Source organism: Eulemur rufifrons, chromosome 3, assembly GCF_041146395.1.
Source record: "Eulemur rufifrons isolate Redbay chromosome 3, OSU_ERuf_1, whole genome shotgun sequence".
NCBI lineage: Eukaryota > Metazoa > Chordata > Mammalia > Primates > Lemuridae > Eulemur > Eulemur rufifrons.
In genome coordinates, this window is record NC_090985.1 from 84839941 (window position 1) to 84861249 (window position 21309).

General features: G+C 41.1%; 1 protein-coding gene across 28 annotated transcripts in view; it reads right to left on the reverse strand.

Moving 5' to 3' along the window:
• Positions 1-21309, reverse strand: part of SULF1 (sulfatase 1) — a 164550-nt gene that overhangs the window by 26732 nt on the left and 116509 nt on the right. For 21 of the 28 annotated variants that reach the window (XR_011233179.1, XR_011233178.1, XR_011233176.1 and 18 more), the window contains 7 exons: positions 19456-19606; positions 18295-18470; positions 16529-16657; positions 16191-16247; positions 15149-15278; positions 3416-3632; positions 763-997 (listed from right to left, as the gene is read on the reverse strand). Coding sequence is in view for 24 of the 28 variants with exons in the window: in XM_069466416.1 (XP_069322517.1) it covers positions 763-997; positions 3416-3632; positions 15149-15278; positions 16191-16247; positions 16529-16657; positions 18295-18470; positions 19456-19606 (1095 nt within the window). In the remaining 4 variants the exon portion in view is untranslated. The remainder of the gene's footprint in view (positions 1-762; positions 998-3415; positions 3633-15148; positions 15279-16190; positions 16248-16528; positions 16658-18294; positions 18471-19455; positions 19607-21309) is intronic. The other 7 variants (XM_069466397.1, XM_069466410.1, XM_069466409.1 and 4 more) reach the window with 3 other exon arrangements.

The following is a 21309-nucleotide window of genomic DNA, read 5'->3' on the forward strand; positions in this document are numbered from 1 at the left end:
GCATGTAACTGTGACAACAGGCACCAGGAGACCAGTCCCAGAGATAAAAATCCTGGCAGAGCTCATGGTGTCCCATCTCCCCAAAGTGACGAAATTAGGGAGAAGCAAAGATCTTGCTAATAAATGCAGAAAGAATATTTCTCTATCAAGAAAGTAAGTAGATTTAGGAAGGAACCGAAGAACCAACAGAGTCCATTAAGCTGTGAGGAGTCAACCCCTTTCCCCACTCCATGACTTCCAAGGCCTTCTCTGCTCTCTGCAGTCTGGGATAGGTTAGATGCTCCCACACTTTACATTCATTCCTGACCTATGCCATCTTTCTGGAAGCCTCTCTGGGACTCACTGTCCTCCCTTGGGCTGTTTCATTTCTGAGGCTGTGACTGTACAACTGCTTTAAGCAACAGGGACCATGCAGCACAGAAGAGCCTCTTCCAGACCCTGAAATTGTCTCCATCTGTTTTCTAGATGCCTACAAATGTAACTGCTTAGGGGCACAAACTCCACGCCTGCTAAGTCAAGATGTGACTGAATTACTCTGGCTCGATTCCCAGCTGATCAGTCTTAATGTGAAATTAACCCCAAAGCACATGTCTGAGTCTAGATTGTTTGGACTCCTCATTGCTTCTTTAACCCCCAGTTGCTATGTAGGCCAGCATGTGGGCACTGCATTGCCCAGTGATACTTTTTGCAAAATGCAACATAGTGATAATATGGAGAGTGTAACTCTGAACCCAACCCTGTGAACACCTAAAGCCTTCCTACTTGTGTGTCACTCGGACGGTAGCAGGTGGGCCCACGGCGTTGCTGCTGTCTGCCAGCATCCCGTCCCCGTCGCCATCTCCTGGCCCCTTGCGGCCTTCATCATGACGCTTGGCAATGTTTCTTGGTTGCAACACTTGCAACTCTTCTTCTTCCAGATTTATGTCATATATTTCGCCTTCAAATTCCACGGACAGGGAACGTGTCTGCCGGGTATGCACAAATCGGGGCTTGTACTCTGGAAACAAGAGAAGATACGTCACTGTGGATGTCCTGATGCAGCTTAGGAGGGAAGAAAATGATCACCTGGTGCAGTGAGGATCTTGGAGAGCGGCAGGTGGTGCATCTGCATTGCCGAGGGGCACGGTGGTGCCCTGGACGCCCACTGGCATTCGTGGCGGGAGAGGTGGGCTCCTGTCCCGGCTGTGCCACTGCATGGCAGTGTGGTGGGTGGCAGGCTTCTGTGGGCCTCTGGCCCTTAATCCCTCAAGTGTGCGTGTGTGTGTGTGTGTGTGTGTGTGTGGCAGGGGTAGGTCTGGGTGATCTCTAGGAACTTATCGCAGACTGAATTTCTACATTTAGTGTTCGATGTGAACTGCTAAGGCAGTGTGTTTGGATAAAACCGTATTCCCAATTATGGTATTAATAATAACAACTATCGTTTCTTGGACTTTTGCTGTGTATTATATACCTTTGATTTATCTCTAATCCACAGTCTTGAAAGACAGATATTATTATAAAAACCCTTACATTAAAAAAAAAACTTATCAAATTGTCGAAACAGGCTCATGAATTTGGTGTTATCGTCCTTATTCTACGGATGAGGAAAGTGAAGTTTTGAATGTCACATACATTTTGTAAAGTTATGGAGCTAGGACTATAATCTGTCAGATTACAGTCTTACCACTACATTGGGTTGCTTTTTTTAAAAAGGCAAATGCTCTAGACATCTTCTATTTGTACAAACAGTCGAGGATTGCTCTAAGAAAAATTAAATTTTGCTCAAGCTTTCGTCAGCCAACTGACTTTCGTACCTGGCAGATGGAGGGCAGGGTGGCGGGGGCAGGGGCAGCATACTGTCTGGTGACTATGGAACCTTCTCGAGGGGTCGTGTGTGCTAGGTGAGAACTTCAAGGTGCAACAGTGGCCTCCTTTTATCAGATGCACTCAGGCCCTGCAGAGGCGCAGTCAGCTGGCCTCACTTCTCCAGCCTGCGCTAAAGCAGGAAGAGAGGGGCGCACTGGCTGTGGACTGAGAATTCTCATGCCTCTAGGACAGCTCTCTGCAGCCTCCTGCGGCTTCCAGATGAGGGAGCGACCTCCGTGGGGAGGTGGGGAAGGTTCGCTGCGAGTGCTCAGAATTCCATCCTTCCCATCCTCGTGGAAAGAAGGAAAACCAATACCTACTCTCACAGGATCCCATAGTTTGAAAAAGCTGCCCTAGACTTCCGTTTGTGCCCAACATTGAAAAATCAATGTGCTTTATGGTCAGTGCTTGGGAAACGACGTCTAACTTTCTGGAAGAGCAGAAGGCGCTCCTACTTCTAAGCTGAACATAATAAGCCTCCGATAAAGGAGTGTGTCGGGGCTCCTTGTCCCTTGTCTATTTTCAATTTGATATACTTGTGTGAATTAAACCCGGAATTTCCTCTCAGGGGAGAAAGAAAATCTCCCAAATCAAAGGTTCTCAGCCTTTTGACTCCTGGGCTCCTTTAAGAATTTGTTGAAAATTATTCACATTGAGAAAAATGTGCATCTACGCATAGAATATACTTACAATTTTGGATGAAATATCAGGGGTTCATGAACTGAAAGTCCATATTGTGGAGTCCACAATAAAAATGCCTGTTCTAAGGGCTTCCATTGTTCTAGTGAACGATCTGGTTTCTAAATCTTGGACGCAGAGTTGAACTTAATGTATGCTGGTTATTTCCAAACCAGAACAGAATCACCACAGAATTGAGTCACTTTTCAAATACTCCCACTAGATGGCACTAGACTCTCATTCTTTTACAGAAGGTGTCGGCCTGCAGGTTTTCACATTTATATAATCATAAGTTTCTCACAGCTGCCTGATGGAGTTTTTATGAAGAAAATGCAAGGCAGTGCTTTTCATATTGAATTCAACTAGTTTGACCCTGCCCGTCAGCATGATCCAACGATTTGACAGAATTAAAAAACTATATAGATTGTCCTAAAACAGAGCTTAAAATATAAGCCTTTTAAAAAGTGTTTATGCTTTTCCTCTTTAATCAAAGGTGCACATACTGAAACCCTGGATTTATTATTTTTTTAAAGCAACTTAAGGCAGACAAATCAGAATATCAGCATTAAGGTAAAATAAAATTGACCTAAACCATACCCTCTACCCTCTGGAATAACTACTTTGTAAGCTCTTTATGTGTGCATTATGTTTTGCATCTGGTGATTTTACTAACTATATTTTCATTGTGTGTCTAAGTGAAAAATGTTTGCAAAGCAAAATTTCAAATTAATCTTAGCCTTCTTATTTTAAACAGAACACCGATTTGCTTTTAGCTCGAAAACTGCTTTTAGCTCGAAATGTCTGACACGCAGGGACAACCCTTTCGTCTCTCTCAAGTTCAGTTCCAGAGGCCTCGGCCTGCCATTGAGATGGTCACAAAAGTGTGGCTTACTTGGAGTCCCCTGGTTTCTCAGGAACTGCCTTTGACTCTTCCTCTGGCTTCTGCTGGAGCGATAACCGGACTCCCTACAATTGCACTCTTTGTCCTTGTCATGGAAGCCGCGAGAGTAGACGTTGCGTGTGCTCTGTCGGACCGTGAGCAGGTCACTGGGTCCCTTACACTTGTGAATGCGAAGCTTGCCAGATGTATCCTCAATGCACTGCCACTTCTGCAAGAGCCAACGTGAAAGCAGTTTACCAATTCTGATCCAGGTGTTACTTATTAAGGACTGCTGCCGTAGGTTTTTTTTTTTCCCCCCCAAGAAGCACTAGCAATACCGTTAAGGAGAGTGAATGAGGACAGGCAAGGTTTTCAGTGACTCTTGTATAACTCGACTCTCAGTTCTCTCAGTTATTTTTTCACTGGAGGCAAATACAGATGACAACGAAACCCTTGGAAATCAAGCTACCTCAGTGACACAAGAGCCAAGAACTGATACATGAATCCTTAGCATGCAGACTAAACAGTCTTGAAGGAAACATGTAAAAGCCCTTAGTTCACCAAGACACGGAGCACAGCTGTCAGGGCTGTTTTCACCAGACCCCTCTTGCTCTGGAAAAACAAACTGTGCTGCTTTGTTCTCTGTTCCTGAATTTCTAATGTGAGCCAGGAAGGAGTGGCATGTGAGAAAGATGTAGATGAGTTTAATCGGAGCCCATCACAGGGTGAGCCAACCCTCATACACCCCAGGCATCAGTAAACTTGTCGAGTTTTCTTTGTGCCTTTTCTTATCTTTCTGCAAACACTGCACGCCCAGCAGAGTATGGGCATGCTCCTAAGAGAGATGGAGTTCACCTTCCAAATAGACACACACAGGGTGCTTGCAGCGGGTTTTCCAGCTTGCGCCTTCTACCGAGCCTCCTGCAGATGCTGCAGGCTCACTTCTGAATAAATACGACACTACCTCAGGGCTAAGTGTCCTCATGCTTTCTGAGTATCAACCTGGCTGAAGTAATAGCTCTTCAGCCTGGGGGTCATTTCATGGACTCTTCCACGTCTTACCTAAAGACCCAATAACTTCTTTTACATTTTATTTTCCTCCTTCTCCTCCCTAAGAAATTAATTTAGGAGGCAGGAAGAATATTGGCCTTCATTTGAAGTTGACCATGGTTGTTACAACAAGCTAAAATATAGCATTATCAAACTTTTGTGTTTTTTTTTTTCCTTCCTTATAGGAGTATCACTTACATACTATTATTCATTGATACTTTTCTTTAAATGGTGGCATTTCTAAACCATGGTCAATACAATAATGTCTGCACTGTAAAAGTATGTGTTTGCTGTGACACTTACATATTTTCAAACATATTAAAATAAATAATCATTAAATAAAAGATGTTCTTTTGTGCACCATTTAAAATGATCTTACATCCCCCTGTTGTACCAATATCATACTTTCGGTGATGTCTTCATTGCAAAGTGTCCTAACGCAAGGTAAACTTTGGCCAAGGGTCCCAGATGGCTTTGTTGGCAGACAAATGACACTCATGTATCAAAGCAGCATTCTACCATTCATAATGAAACCAGAAGCAGAGTCATGGTTTGTTTTCTCTTAAGGAAGTTTTATGTTCTCAATGTATGTTGAAAAGCAGCTGCTTTGGGGCTTCTACTGTACATTTCCCAAGTCCCAGATACACAGGGTTTATTCTTTTATTTTACTTTAGCTCCCTACATTCTTGGTGCTATTGAATTTGGTTATTTCAAGCCATATCAGGTTATGACCTTCTTTTGCGATCTGGCTAGAATGTGTTTAATGTTTAACATCTTTATCCAGAGAAGCAGAAGCTCAAGAGACAAAACAACTAATTACAGTCATCCCTTAGCATCCCTGAGGAATTGGTTCCAGGACACCTCACAGATACCAAAATCCACAGATGCTCAAGTCCTTGATATAAAATGATGTAGTAGTTGCATACAACCTACATACATCCTCCTGTATACTTTAAATCATCTCTGGATTACTTATAATACCTAGTGCAATGTAAATGCTATGTAAATAGTATTATACCGTATTGTTTAGGGAATAATGATAAGAAAAAAATGTTCATGTTCGGTACAGATGAAACCATCCTTTTTTTTTTCTGAATATTTTCAGTCCACAGTGGGTTGAATCCATGAATGTAGAACCCATGGGTGTGGATAGGTAAGTACCACTGGCCACTGTACTTACAAAGCCACAGAAAGGCAACATGACCAAGAACAATCTAAACACTAAGTTGGGGATGATTTAACCAAAAAAATATGAAGTCAACTCAATTAGGCATAGGGCGTTAGGTCAGATGAGTGGTTCTCAAACTGGGCTGGACAGTAGGATTTTTAGATCTCAAGATGATTCTAATGTGCAGCTGGGGTTAAGTTACATTAGTAACTGCTTATTACTAGACCTCTTTGCAATGGATCCCATGGGGAAGGCGGAAGGGACATATTTAGGTCTAAGTAGCTCAGACACATGGGTCTTTGAGATGAATGTATGTGTCTGTGAGACTGCTGTGTGCAAAAGAAGCTGTGTCTAAAATGTACTGAAGGCACCAGGTCAGAAAATGACTCCCGTTGAACAGATGGATACTACCAGCACATCTACCTTGCAGGACTATGTGCTCTATTTAAGTGTAACCAGTTTTTCCCGCTCTCTTTCCACAGTTAATTGACTAGTGACAGAACTTAGATTTAGGTGAAAACTGCATGTGGCCTGTTTCATGGCTCTGCCATTTAACGTGGACACCAGTCATTTCCAGGCCTGGGTTTGTGGCACTCACAGATATATCCAATTAGCTTGAGGAGATGCCATGAAATTCTCAAAAATATTCTTAGAAACTGATAGACAACTCCGTTAAGATATAATTCATATGCCATAGAGAATTCTTGCTGGTGAAAAGTGTCATCAAAATACATAACTTTTCATAGCTCCAAAAAGTTTGGGAATTAGTGGTGCTTGAGTGTCTGCTTATATCTGTATCTGCTTTAAATTCAAATGGTTTAAGACTTATCCATCTACCTGGGTAATCTTTACCTCTAGCATTTAAAAACTAAGAGTTGACTATTTAATGCCGCTAGTAGGAAAAGAATCGGCCAGTGGAATCCCAAGGCACAGCCAAGTGGAAGCTTAAGTGCTCTATTTTCTATCAGACAGAAAAATGTGGCCCATTTTATTCTTGAAAAATAGTGGCCTAGAGTCTTTTTGTGGTTCCAGTTTATATCAACATTAGTACAAATAGTAATTTTTAAAGCATGCGATGATAGTGAAAACCTTCTGTAGTTTTATACTCACAACACATTACAAAAATTCTGCTCATTTTATTTGTTTGTTTTTGGCCTGGAAGAGCTGAGGGTATAAGTAGATTCCTGAAGAACACAAAGATGCAGGTAGAAGTTTTAGTGACTTAGCCTATTTGGAATCCTAGCTGAATTTTCCCGTTAGCCAAATTCCTTGTTGATTTCTATGGGATAGTGAAGGGAAAGGGCGTTTCCTTCCTGAAGATTGAATTTGACCACACTGGATGACTGGCACTGTCCTTGGTACTGATGATGTACCGTACAAAATCAAATACACATACATACATATATCCGTACACACCACATATACACATATATCTACGCACATACTTGGATAAAGCAAGAGCTGCTAGCAAAAATGTCAATTATTTTCTCTACCATGGACCCTTTAAAAGGCATAGACCCTATTAGATAAAGTAATTAGCTAGAGGCATTGAAAATCTTCTTAGTGGCAAGCATACTCGGAATTTTAATGAAATGCAATTACCGCACATTGCCACAGTCATTTTAGAGCTCGATATCATGACAATTTTTATGACTGTGTAATAAAATCTTGAAATAGCTGCAACTAAAAGAGTGATCTTATTACACTTAGAGAGTTTATAGAAGGAGGCAAAGAAAGAGAATTTTTTAAAAGAATGGCTCCGAAACATGCAGCAAGCCGTTTAAATGGTCAAAATAATGAGAAGAGACGATTTTGCACTGCAGAAGAGTTTTGGGAATCAGATGAAAGCCTGAGCTCAGGTGAGGCCCCTGCTCACAGGACACAGAGTCAGCCTCAGAGATGAGCTTTGATCAACAAGTGCCCTTGCAGAAATGCAGCTGTGACACCGTCTGGCTTTTATCTATGCAGCATCAGTGAATTGCCAGATCCAGTTGTCTCCACCGTCACTGACCACTGGCTCCTTCTGTAAATTCCTTTCCTGCTTTCTGGGACTACATCATCTCAGCTTTCCTCCTGCCTCTCTGATTTAACAGTCTGTGCCAATAATTTAGCACACATTTATTCCACAAATATTTCCGCACACCTACTGTGGGCGAGGTGCTAGATAAAGCTATTAGAATAATTTCTTAAGTTGTTACTGTTTCCTTGTAGCCTTTCCAACAGCACTGGATGCTGGAATTAAGGGCAAGGACCACGTCTCATATCCTACTGTGCCCAGAAGTTAGCTCAGCACAGAATCATTCTGTTAGGTAATTATTTGCTGGTGTTTTTGATTGATTATATCTGCCTGTATGTAAAGTTATGAGAAGGCTGGCTATTTTGGTACAAGGATACGTGTGGGCAGCTAGTTTGGTGGAATTAAATCTCATGAGGAATATATCAAGTGCCTTTCAAACAATTCTATTCATCTTCATCTTTGCCACCATCATTGTCATCAGCTATTGAACTCTTACTTGACACCAGATATGGTCTAGAGCTCTCTTTAAGAATTTATTAATTTAATCTTCACAACAACCTAAAGCGCTGCCACAAGCCATTTATTGGAGTAGGACTTTGTAGGAGTGAATATTACCTGTATTCTGTCTTGGACTTGGAGATGGTATTTTATTCCATATTGGTGTGGCTTAAAGGAAAAGGTCTACACTTTGAAGCTAGAAAAGCCTGTATTTGAATATCAGCTTTACCACATCGCTATGTGGCCTTGGGCAAGTTGGTTATGTCATTTCAGCCTTTGAAGGGTCACGAGCTTTAGAGATAATACACAGGAAGAACTCAGCGCATAGTAGGTGCTCAACAAAGGCAGCTGTTATTATTATTATACACATACACATACACATGGCTTATTACTTAAAGGATTTGATCTAATGTAAACTTGATGACAGTAGCCATTTTAATGAAGATATGTATTGGGGTGGATATCTGCAGACCTCAATTTTAATTTTCTTTTTCTGCTAATTCTATGGCCTTGAGTAAATTGCAGAATCTCTTTGTTTTTTCAGATTCCACATCTGGTAAAATATTAATCATACCTGCTCCTCTTGTCCTCAAGGATATGTCATGAGAATAAATTTTGAGTGTTTTGGAGTTCTGAAATGTACTATATGAATCCAGAGAAGTTCTATTAGAATTGACCTTTAAAAATGTTTATCCAATCCCTGGGCAAGTTAATGTTTCCCGGTGGGAAACTGTTTATAATAATTATGATTTAGTGGGGGAAACGGAGGCTTTGAGTCTCTTGGTTTGAACTTAGACTCGCTGTGTGACTTTGGTCAAGCTATTTTCCAATCTGAGCTCCATTCGGTCTCTTCATATTTAAAATGAGCATAAGATCTATCTCACAGAATAGTTCTCCCTGTAAAATGCCTAGCACATGGGTAGATGATGGTAGAACTCTGGTTACTTCTCCTTCCTGAAGTAACCACTAGGTAATCATTATAATTTCCTACATTTTGCATTGTGTATATTTCTCAGATTGGTTAAGACTGTTCTCTGTTCTTTTTTTATGCCTACTTTTGCCCACTTTTGTGAATAACAAAAAAATTGGGCTACAACTTTTTCAAAGGTATGCTATGATGAAAGCTTAATTTTATACATGCACACTAGTTAGTACTGTTATCACACGTCTCATTATATAGATTTGGTCATAATGTAGGTCAAACCCATGCTCTGAAATATAACAACTATAATTTTCTGATAACCTGAATATCAGTGCCAACACTAAAATCATAAAAAGCAGCTACGTGCATGTAAACATGTTTAAAATTTCTATCTCAACACTGGGGAATATAAAAAAGACCTTATAAACATTCTTGTCCAAACTGCTACTTAGCTCAAGCCACTGGCAAACTTCTCTCTCGTAAATGTGAAATGGAGTTACTTGTGCCGAGGAGATTCATCTCCTGTTTTCTTTGAGACGGGAGAAGGGGAGCAGAAGTAAAAAGGAAGAAGCAGGAGAGAGAGAAATGTTTCATCCTTTAGACTTTAATCTGGATAATCATTTGTAAAAGTCGATGTTGGCATGTTGGAAGAAGTATGGTTCTTGCAATTCAGGGAAAATGAAACTGATGAACTGACCTTGGCAAACAATCTATAGCCAGCATTTGTTGAGTGCTTGCTATGTGCCAGGCACTGTCCCGGGTGCTTGACACATTAAACTCATATAAGCTTCATAGCAAACTTGTGAGCCAGATACTGCTAATATCATAACACCCATTTTATAGATGAAGAAACTGAGACAGAGTTAGGTTAAGTATTTTGCCCATAGTCAAATAACGACAAAGCGGTGGACCCAGGATGTAATCCCAAGGCACCTTGACCAGGACATTGACAAAAAGGAGAATGGTTTAGGGCAGGTGTGAGTCTTTGGGCAGGCCCCAGCTGAGGGGACAGCATTAGGGAAGGCAGAGGGAATAACTTCCGTGCGGGTGAGAAAGTGGGATAAGCATGTTATGTTTAAGCGACGGAAGAGGTGACCTGACCAGGGTGAGCTGTTAAAAGGTGGTAGGAAAAAAAGAGACAGAATAAATTAAACAGAATGGTGCCATATTATCCATTTTATGAGTAAAGTGTCCTCACGTTTGTTTCTAACTTGTTGGGAACAAATGCACGGAAGTGAAAGATCTAAGTGGATGCAGAAGTGTTCAGACACGTCCTTCAGCGTAGGTTGAAGAGGTAAGGGAGCAAAGCGTAAAGGCCGGGGGTCCTCAGCGGGCCCAGGTACAGATGAGAATTCAGTGGGAGGATGGCATAGGTGGCTCAGTCCTTCTGGATGAAGCTCTGGCATCAGGAAAGCCGGGGGGTGATGTCTATGAGCCATGCTGTGATTTTAACAAGAGTTCAGCGAGTTTCTGGAAATAGGCTGTTTTGTTTTTTTTTAACTAGAATTCTAGCCACATCTTACAGGTAAATGTCTTATTATCCATGCTCTGCAGCTGGTCACAAACGGTCAGAGGGATATATGGTCGGAGGGTACGTTTTTGGATAAGAACATAGATCATGAAGCCAGACCAGTTTACACTCAACAAGCTACATTCTAATTTCCTTTGTAATATTTTAATACTATGAGCTTGCTGGATGCTGGGGTCCTTACAGAATTCTAAACAAATCCTTGATTTTACATTGATATGATAGTAGAAACGCAAACTAAATTGTAAAGATGCTGGAATTCAACAACTCATCAAAGAGACATGGTATTTGTCTTACAAAAACAAAACAATCTGGCTTTTCCCTCCTAAATGCCAGAGAATATATAAAGTGTACTTCAAAACTGGATGTCCAGGGAATTTCTCTTTTATGTAATTCCATTTAAGGAGTCAGTATCTACAACTAGACGAAGAAGAAGAAAAAAACCAACACAGTAATGCTCACTTGACATTTGTAGTTCTCAATCTTGGCTGCTCACAGGAGTCACCCAGGAGCTTGAAAAACACACTGATACCTGGGTCTCATTCCCAGAGATTCTGATTTAATTTGTCTGGAGTGGGACTTGAATATCAGCATTTCTAAAGCTACCCATGTGATTCTAATGTGCTGTTAGCGTCTAGAAAAATTGTGAGTGGCAATTGCCATTCATAGTTACAAAGGAAAAATCTACTGTCTTGCAATTTTGCAGTGGTAGCATGTCACAGAGAAGAAAGTGCTCACTGTGAAGTGAAGAGATGTAGGTTTTGGCTTTGGGTTTGTAGCTTAAGTTTCCTGGACTGAAATTGCCTGATCAGGAAAATAATATCATTCACCTACAAGATTTCTAATACTCCTTCCAACTTTGACATTCTCTGATTTTTAGGTCTGTGGTTCTTAACTCTGTTAAAAAAAAACCACGGATTCTTTGGCCTCACCTCTGTACATTTTAGCCTGGCTGGGCTGGGGTGAGGCTGTGCATCAGTAGTTTTAAATGCTCCCCAGGTGATTCTAATGTGTAGCCAGAATTGAGCATCACTGTTCTATGTTCTCTGTTGAACAAAAGTATTTTAAGACAGAAGTTGAGATTTGCACATGAGTGTGCACATGTGCATGTGGGTGATTGTGTGTGGGAGGGAGTGTGTCTATACATAAACATGTTCAGGGCCATAACGCCTAGCTCAGAGAGTGGTGCGCATTCACACCCCATCTCATATTAGTTCAGGAATGTGGAATTAATGCAAACATATATGTCCATGTTGTCCTGATCAGTCCCTGCTGGTGGTTGTGTTCACATAGTCAAGAAGTGATGCCAAGTCTCTGGGATTCCAGCCCAATTTAATTGCCTGTTGGCTTCATAGGAATGAAAACAACAGGTAAGATGGCCTGGAAAACAATACCACCACCCAATATTCACACACTGGAGAAAAATCATCTCAGTCTCACTTAGCCCTTTCCATATATAATATCATTTAATCTCCATAAGGGTTAGATTAGTTTTCTCCATTTTGAAGTTAGAAAACTTGAGACTCAGGAGAAATTAAGTGACTTATTCAAGAGGACACAACTAGAAAGTGGTGACTGCCAATATTCTGACCCAAAACTTTTGACCTCAAATTCCTCTTGCCTTTATATACTCTACTTCATGCATCCACTTTGCCAAACAAACTCTACCAAACAATGCTTAGGTGACCAGGCATGAAGGTGTGGCAGGAGGGTTGGGGGCCGGGTGGACAAAAACTATTTCTTTGGGGATTAGGAGTGGAGAGAGTGGGCTAATAGTGCTAATTTTCTTCTACACCCCATGGAGGGTCAAACCTAAGATTGCATTGCCTTAGAATGAAGGCAGTTAGCCTAGGTAAGAGGAAGAGGAGCACGGGACAGACCAGCTGTGAAGCTAATGTCAAGAGAGCACATTCCAAGCAGGTCAGTTCTAGCCTCAGCTGTCACCTTGATCCTGAACAGTGTGGTGTCATTATTCTGGATTTTCTTGTCTTCCCTTTTTTAAGTCAGTGATACTGGCACCAAAAAGATAGTCTTCTTGCCAGAAAGAAACAGCAAAAGGCCAAGAGATAAAGATTCTATAGAACACAAAAGAGCTATCAGGTGTTCTTGAAGCTCTCAGATTCTCAAGCTCTGTGTTCTGGGCACCAGCAGTCATCACAGCAGTGGGCTAGAACAGTGCTTCTCACCCTTTCAGGAGCACCTGAGTCACCTGCTGGGCTTCACCCTTAGGGGTTCTCATTCAGTAGGTCTGGGGTGATGCAGGCATTTCTAAAAGAGATCGCTATTTACGTTCTCATATATCCATGCAATGGAATTGAAGTTCAGACTGATTCACGTACAAATAAAGCAGCAGAGAAACATTCCAGGGAGCCAGATATAAAAGCATCTCATGGCAGCAAAACAAGTTGAGAAAAATATAAAAAAGCAAAATTAAGTCTTTAACATCGTTAGCGTTCAGCACATGAGTGAAAAGCTTGTGCCAAAGTACCATAATCTAGTTTATGCTACATTTGCCCTTTAGGACGTACATTAAAATTCAGAGCAAGCCATATGGAAAGGTTGTATACTGAAAGGCAGGCAGTGCACCTTAGTCCCAAATGGTTACAATGCTCCCACTTCAAGGGCTAACACAGTAACAAGATCACCAATCTGCATGAGATATATTTAACACTGAACTTTGCCAACTCCTGAATAAAAGTAAATTAGCCTATTGAGGCTGGCTCGTAAAAATCATCTTAGAGCTACAAAACAATTCTGAGGTTTTATTCATAATAATACTTAGAGCTTCTGTAAGAAAGATTTGAAAACTTCAAATCAAAATGTGATGAATAGGTCTAAGCTTCTCCACTAAACTCTTGAAAATTAAAACTTACGAGGCTGCCATGAAGACTTGGTTTTATCCCTTCCTTCGACAGTTCTCCCTCCCCACCCTCTTGCATTTCAAAGAGATCCTGAGTACAAAAAAATCATGAAGAAATGCAGAGTGTAAGGATCAAGTGGTTTATTATGAATGACTATTCAATAAGCTAGATGCCAAATAATAAGGATATAATGAGTGTGGCCATTTTGATAATAACTGGGCTACTCATTTCATCAGTCTGATGTCTTGCACTGGTGTTGGCTAACTGTGTGGCTATCTAGAGGTCAGATAAGTTAAAAGACTCACAAAAGATCTGAACTTCTCTTCACCTAGTTATTGTAACTTACCTTGGAACCAGCAGCAAGTGGCCTGAGCGTTGGAGTCAGACAACTCCTGTTTGGACATTTGGGGTCCTGTTTGGACCCAGCTTTGCCAAATGCCCCTTTGTAAAATAGGGCTGCCAATGTCTACCTCACTTGACAGATGTGAGGATTAAATTGAGCGAATATATATAAAATCCTGTGTACCGTGCCTTACACGAGATAAATGCTCAATAAATGTTAGGGTTTCTTTTTAACTTTCCCCTGATCTTGTTCTAAGCTGCAAAAATTCATTTCCTCTCTTGTCATGACACAGCATTTTCTTTCAGCTAGTATAGATTTCAATCAAGTGCTTAAAGTCGTTGGTGTTCATATGTATGTTCTCACTTTCCTTAAAAGCAGGATTAACTCATCCTACAATATTTCTTTTGTTCTTATTGATAATAGTTCTGGGCAGCCCTGGGTTCTATAGTAAGATTTCTGTTAATGAAGAGGATTCATTCTAATGAAATACTTGATGTCAGAACCTTTGTGAGCAGAGGCAGAAACAATAAACAACAGAATATGGTTTCCCTTTTCATTCCCCAACCTTGGTCACAAAGTCTGCCTCCTACTCTAGGGTAGATGACGTCTGACTTTAGCCTAGGGTAGGACGACCTCCTCATGTCTCTTGGGGTGGTTTACTGCCTAGAGGCTGAGCATCTGCCCATGTTCTGAGTAAGTAGCCTCTTTTTTTTTTTTTGAGACAGAGTCTCACTCTGTTGCCCGGGCTAGAGTGCCGTGGCATCAGCCTAGCTCACAGCAACCTCAAACTCCTGGGCCCAAGCAATCCTTCTGCCTCAGCCTCCCAAGTAGCTGGGACTATAGGCATGTGCCACCATGCCTGGCTAATTTTTTGTATATATTTTTAGTTGTCCAGCTAATTTCTTTCTATTTTAAGTAGAGTCAGAGTCTTGTTCTTGCTCAGGCTGGTCTCAAACTCCTGAGCTCAAACAATCCACCTGCCTCGGCCTCCCAGAGTGCTAGGATTACAGGCGTGAGCCACCGCACCCGGCCCTAAATAGCCTCTTGACTATTCTTTGGTGACCAGTTAACAGCAGCCCTAAGAACCTTCTCCTCAGAGGAAACCAGTGTCTTTTGGCACAGAACTCCCTCTGAGGTCCCCATATTTTTTTAACTGGAGGGAGCCCAAGTAGCAATGAGGAAGCTCAGCGTGGACCAGTCAGGCAATTCTGTCGGTGGAGAGGTGTCCCGGTGAGCTTGCCCTTGTGAGCACTAGGAAAAGCTTATTTGTACACAAATGTACTCTGTATGTTGAAAATCTTCTAAATTAGAAACGGAAAAGCACACGAATGGTGGTAAAGAAGACCTGTGTCACTCACCTGCCCAGGCTGCTCACAGGCTGTCTGGTACCTGGCCTGCTGGCACAGTTCTTTGACCCTCTCATATTTGGGCAAGTGATTGGACTGTTGGATAGTCTTGCTGGATTCTTCCTTCTTGCGTAGAAATTTGCTTTGACAGAAAGGAAAAAGCTTCTTACACGAGAAGTGATCTGAATCCCCAGCCCTGAGTCCTGCCTGTTCTCTTTTTCTTCCCTGTCACGACTCCACATTCTTTCAACAACAAGAAATAGATGTTAAGGCTCTGTCTGCAGGAGTTTAAGGTTTGACGAGTCCTTTGTGAAAGGTACAAACTGGCTTCTATGAAGATGAGAGGTAAGGATAAGAAGACTCATTCCTCCCCCAAAGCGTTAATTTCAAAACCCTGGGGTGCCAGGCAAGCCTTGGAGGCTACTTAGAGAAGAACTTGGGAAAGATGGTTGAGGTAGTTAATTGACTGGACTGATTAGGACCAATACTGAGAAATGCAACAGTAAATCCATACCCGTGTCAAGGCTCTGGTCCCATCTTATGATAATTTATTCCTTTTTTGTGGGGGGGGGAATATTTTCTAATTGATATGTCATAGTTGTACATATTTTTGGGGGTACATGTGATATTTCGATACATGTATACAGTGTTAATGATCAAATCAAGATCATTGGGAGACCCATTATTTCAAATATTTACCTTTTCTTTTTGTTGGCAACATTACAATTCTTCTCTTTTAGCTATTTTGAAATACACAACAAATTATTAACTATAATTTCCCTACTGTACTATCAAATACTAGAACTTGTTCCTTCTATCTAACTGTATTTTTGTACCCATTAACCAGCTTGAAAATTTATCCTTTACAATTCTGATATAGCCATAATTACTCGGCTGGCCAGTGGAGAATAATTAGCAAACCATTCAATCTTGTGACTAGGCTTACGAAATCTGCATGCTTAGTAAACAAAAATAAGGAGGGGAAAAAATGCCCAGCAGGGAGAGCTGCCCACTAGGACTGGTTCCCAGAATCACCCCAGGAACCAATAATTACCCTCTTTCCACTAGGAATGTATCACGCCAAATTCTGGCCTTCTTGTTTGTTCGAAACCTGAAAGCAAAATAATAATATTTACTGTTGGCATCTGGAAGTTTTTCCAAATGGATCTGGGCTAGCAGTTTATTTAAAGAAACACCTCTCACTTCCCACAGACCATGCCTGCATCTCCATCAATATGCTACTCACGAACAGCCGAGAAATGCTCAGCTTGGGCTCGATCCTCGTGGGCAAAGCATATTTTGCCTTCTATGTTTTTCAGTTGCTGGCTGGCCTGGCCGCCAGCCAGAGCTCAGCGTGTTTAGGGCTGGCTGAGAGCAGGAATACTGACGCACCTGTTACCTGGCTTTTCCAGGTCCAGAAGTTTGAGGACAGACTTGCCATCCACATCAGGAGGTGTGTCGAGCCCAGCGATATCCAGGATCGTGGGGGCCAAGTCGATGTTGAGAACGATCTGTGGCACTCTGCAAAGAGACAGATGGTTACGACCCAGACCCAACGCCTGTGAAAAGTGGCATTTAGGGCTGCTTTTTCCACAGCAGTGACTCGTTGGCCTTCAACTCCTCTCATCCCCTCGTCTGGTCCCCTGGGGATGGTGGTTGCACTTGGCCAGCATGGGTGAGTCGTCAGCAGCAATGGCAGCGAGCAGGATTAATGGACCCGCCCAGGGGTCAGGCTGGAGAGATGCCTCGTACCCCTGTGCCCTGACCACACTGCCAGTTAAGTCGTGGCCTGATATATGGTTTTTGTGGCACGTATACCTATAGTCCGTAACTCCTCTGTTGAACTAGGGCTTTAAAATCAATATTATAAAAAAAGGACATATAGTTTTTAGTGTTGAATTCAACCAATGCTACCTGGTCCTTCACACATAAAACCTTCTCACTATAGATCTGACAATTCCCAGGGTATTTGTCACGATCTTGAGAGAGATAATACTATTCTTCAAAGAAACCCTTCCCACCCCGTCACCCTCTCCCCAGGGTTAGTGTGATGCAGGAGCAGATGAAGCCCAAGGATGAGATTCAGAAGCTCTGGGTTCTGGGCCCCAGTGCTGCCACTTCCAGAAACAGGGACCCTGAGACAGGCACTGACGCTGTCTGTTCAGCTTCTTCATCAACGGTCCAGGCTGGATGCTCTTTAAGGGCCATTTCAGCTTTTGAATTCTACTTCCACCCTTTTCTTTTACTCTTTTCACAATTCTTTCCTGTACACAATCTCTCTTTTTTTAAGAGATGGGGTCTTGCTCTGTCACCTGGGCTAGAGTGCAGTGGCGCGATCATAGCTTACTGCAGCATTAAACTACTGGGCTCAAGTGATCCTCCCACCTCAGCCTCCTGAGTAGCTGGGATAACAGGCACATGACACCATGGCTGGCTAATTTTTATTTCATTTTTTAAAGATGGGATCTCACTGTGTTGCCCAGTTTGGTCTTGAACTCCTAGCCTCAAGTGATCTTCCTGCCTCAGCCTCCTGAGTTGCTGGGACTACAGGCATGAGCCATTGTTCCTGGCTTCACAATTTCATTTTACACAAAACATTCTGATATGCCTGGCAAAGCACAGGAGACTCATTGTGTGATAGGAAAAGAGACGCAAAGAGAAGCAGTGACCTGCTTAAGGTGACAGAAATAAAACTCTAGCCCTTCAGGTCTCTTTCTTTTAAAAGAAAATCATGCTTTTAAAAATTTAATTCTCTTTTAAAACACTTCTTTAGTGATAATTAAGAAGAAATTAAAAACTAAAAGGATGACATTGGTTGTTTTAAAAAATGACAGTATATCTCTGATTCAAAGAAGGTAAAGATGATTTCCCAAAGATCATATTCTGTCTGTGTAGAGAGGCCAAGAAGACACAGAGTCTGGTTAATTTGAGAGAATTGGTCATTGATAGAGTTATTTTTCCTTGCTCTTTAAATAGTATACTTTAGTTAATTTAAGATGTGGCAGTAGGGAAAAGGTTTTCATCTTCTAAATTACCAGCCTATTTACATCCTTTTTTGTTTTGGATGAAAGGAAACCAGACGCTGAGACTGGTAATTCAATTATCTTAGACGCACATGAGCTACGACAGTTGAATGTTGCAAACAGAGAAATACGTACATTGATCCGGGTTCTACACTTGGACCACGAATAAAGAAAGGCACACGAATATCAAAGTCATATGGCATGGATTTCCCCTTGACCAGTCCAAACTGCCCGATATGGTAACCGTGGTCGGCGGTGTAGATGATGTACGTGTTCTCCAGCTCCCCCGTCTCCACCAGCATATTATACAACTGAAACGCAGCACAGGGACAAGTCACAATCAATCCTGATGGCGTAAGATGACATTCCATAGTGTTGCCACGATTTCCTCCAAATCTTTTTTCCAGTATTTTTAAAAAGCGCGAGTTACTTTAACAAGGCTGACAAACGTGAACATTATTCACGTTTTCTATTTGCTTACAATCCCAGAGGGAAAAAAATTCAGTGGTACGGTTGAAATGTAACTTTTGTCAATCTGGCACATTCTACTTACAGGTTTTATTTGCTTGTTTGGTAAAACAAAAACAAAAACAAAAACAAAACCCCACAGAACCACCTCCACCTCCAAACTTCATAGGTTTGACTTTGAAAATCCATTGTTAAAGCGCATTTTAATATCCTCACTCACGTCTAATCACCAAGGCTTAAAAATAGGCTGCCTCTGACCCTGATCCAGCTAAATCCTGCCTTAGGCTTGTCTTGCTTGGCTTACACTACGTTTTAAAAGTCAGAAAATTACAAATAAAAATTTTTGTATTTCTCTCTTATTTTAAAAAGTCAGAAGACCTGATAATACTTGATGCATATTTCTACATGGCAGAAATTAGCCAGAGCTGAGTAGTTGCTGCTTGCCTTAGACGGGGCCCTGAATTTCACATTCATCACAATCCGCAGCATTCCCTACTGCCTTATACTGGACCTGCTTTAGTCATTTCCATTATTGGCTTAATGTCTGAAGGTATTTGCAAGTGTGGCTCCTGATTTATGAGGATTTGATTTTTCTCTCCTCTTTGTCACTGGCTCTGTAAGAACCAGTCTGGAGAGGTAAACAAAATGAGGCCAAGACAAGGGAGGGGTGATGAAGTCACTGAACATACATACTCTCTCTCAAGATGATGCTGGAAAATGAAAAAACAAACAAGACAAAACAAAAAACCAAAACAAGATTGGCAAGAACGAGTCTACACAAACGAAGTTGGACCAAAAACTACCACCGTGGGAGGTTCACGTGCTTACCCTTTCCACAGAATCATCCACTGACATCAAAGTCTGGAGCCTTTTGCGCTGCAGAATGTTCGTGAATTCCATGTGGATGGGCAGCATTGGTCCTGTGTACTGCATAATCCAGTGTTTATCCATATTTGGTGCATAGTTATAACTAGGAGTTCTGAAAATATCCAGAAAGGAATCTTACTATGTATTTTTTACTTAATCATTTAGGAAAATATCTCAAGTTAAAGGTTGTGCAATAATCATTTAGGAAAGATAATTTAGACACTGCTAAAATACGGTTCTCTTACAAGTATCTTCTCTTTGTGTTTATGTAATAGGAAGATCTGAAGTCTTCACCACCCCAAACAGCATATATCTTCCTAAGGTATATAAATTCAGACTTATAAAACCAAGACTGGCAGCTGAACATATATTAATAACTAGTGCAAGTTCATTTGGGTTCATTGAATAAAATGTGTAAGAAACACATCAAGATGATTATAGTTATGTTACAAACCTACAGATAAAACTCGGTAATGTAGAAGGAAATGTTCTCATGTGATGTTAACTCATAAAAATTTTATTGCTAATTAGGCTATTAAATATAATTATAAATATGTTATGTGGAATGATGATGAATCATAATTTCCACACTTTTTTCTCTTGAATTTATTAGAGCATTGTATTGATTACTTATATATATTTAGTCTCTTTGAGTTTTTCTCGTTCTTAAACTTGTATATAAATACCATGAATTTAATTGGATTTGCTGAAATTATAACCAAGTCTACTTCTGCAATTTACATGTTTATCAATAAAGCTATTCATTTAATAAATCAATATAGGTACAGGGCATAATTTTTGTTAACCACAGGGAATTGGGTCTTAACTGTTCTAGGACAGGTTAGTTCAAGTTTATATTTAATCTATTGCAGAGATCCAAGTGATGTCCCCACGCATTCCCCTGGGGACTCAAAAAACATGTCAACTTCTCTTTGAAGTCTTACCCAATTCCTTTGAACATTAGATGCCATCACCTCACACTTTAGCATTGATAGGTGTTACATAACTATGCTAGAGCAATTCTCACACTAAGAATTATTTTTTTATAAAACATATTTGAATTCTCCAACAGACTATAATCTACCTGAATCTTCCCCTTAAATGTTATTAAGCACATAGAGGTTGTTTAATGTTAAAAACTTAGTATTTACAATGTATCAGGTATTGTGCAAGGTGTTTTATATACATGAACTCATTTAATTATCTCAGCTGTTCTGGGAAATAGGGTTGTTAGCTCTACTTTATAGCTGAGCAAATCAAGGCTTAGTAAAGTTAAGTAAATTCTCCAGATTAGCAAAGTTAGTAGGTGGTAGAAACAGGACTGGATTCCAAAGCCCATTTGCTTTAACGAAATGAAGGAAAAGTGAAGGGAGGGGCACTTCCTACACCTGAGATGGCTTTGGATGTGAACCACACTTCACAAATAGCCGGCCTCACAGAACAAGCAACGGTCCATGTTGATTGAGAAATCTGACTGCCAGTCTCTGTTCTGGGGGGATCCGTCAATGGAAAACCATGGATAATGATGACTGAAGGTGACCCTGAGCCATTACTTATATTAATAAAACCAGAGAAGGAATCAGTCACTGCGAGCCCAGTGATTTCAGGAGTCTCCGCTGAGCACTTCACTGGTTCTATGGTGATGTGAATTTCCCATGGGGAAAACTTGGAGTTTCTGAGATACATGGTTACAGACTGGAACATTTCCATGCACACTGGGCCATAAAAATGCCATCTGTTATTATACAGTGTCTTCTGCCAGTAGGTTTGCAGAACCTCTCTTTTGATAGTAGAAAATGCTAGTTTGGGACCATT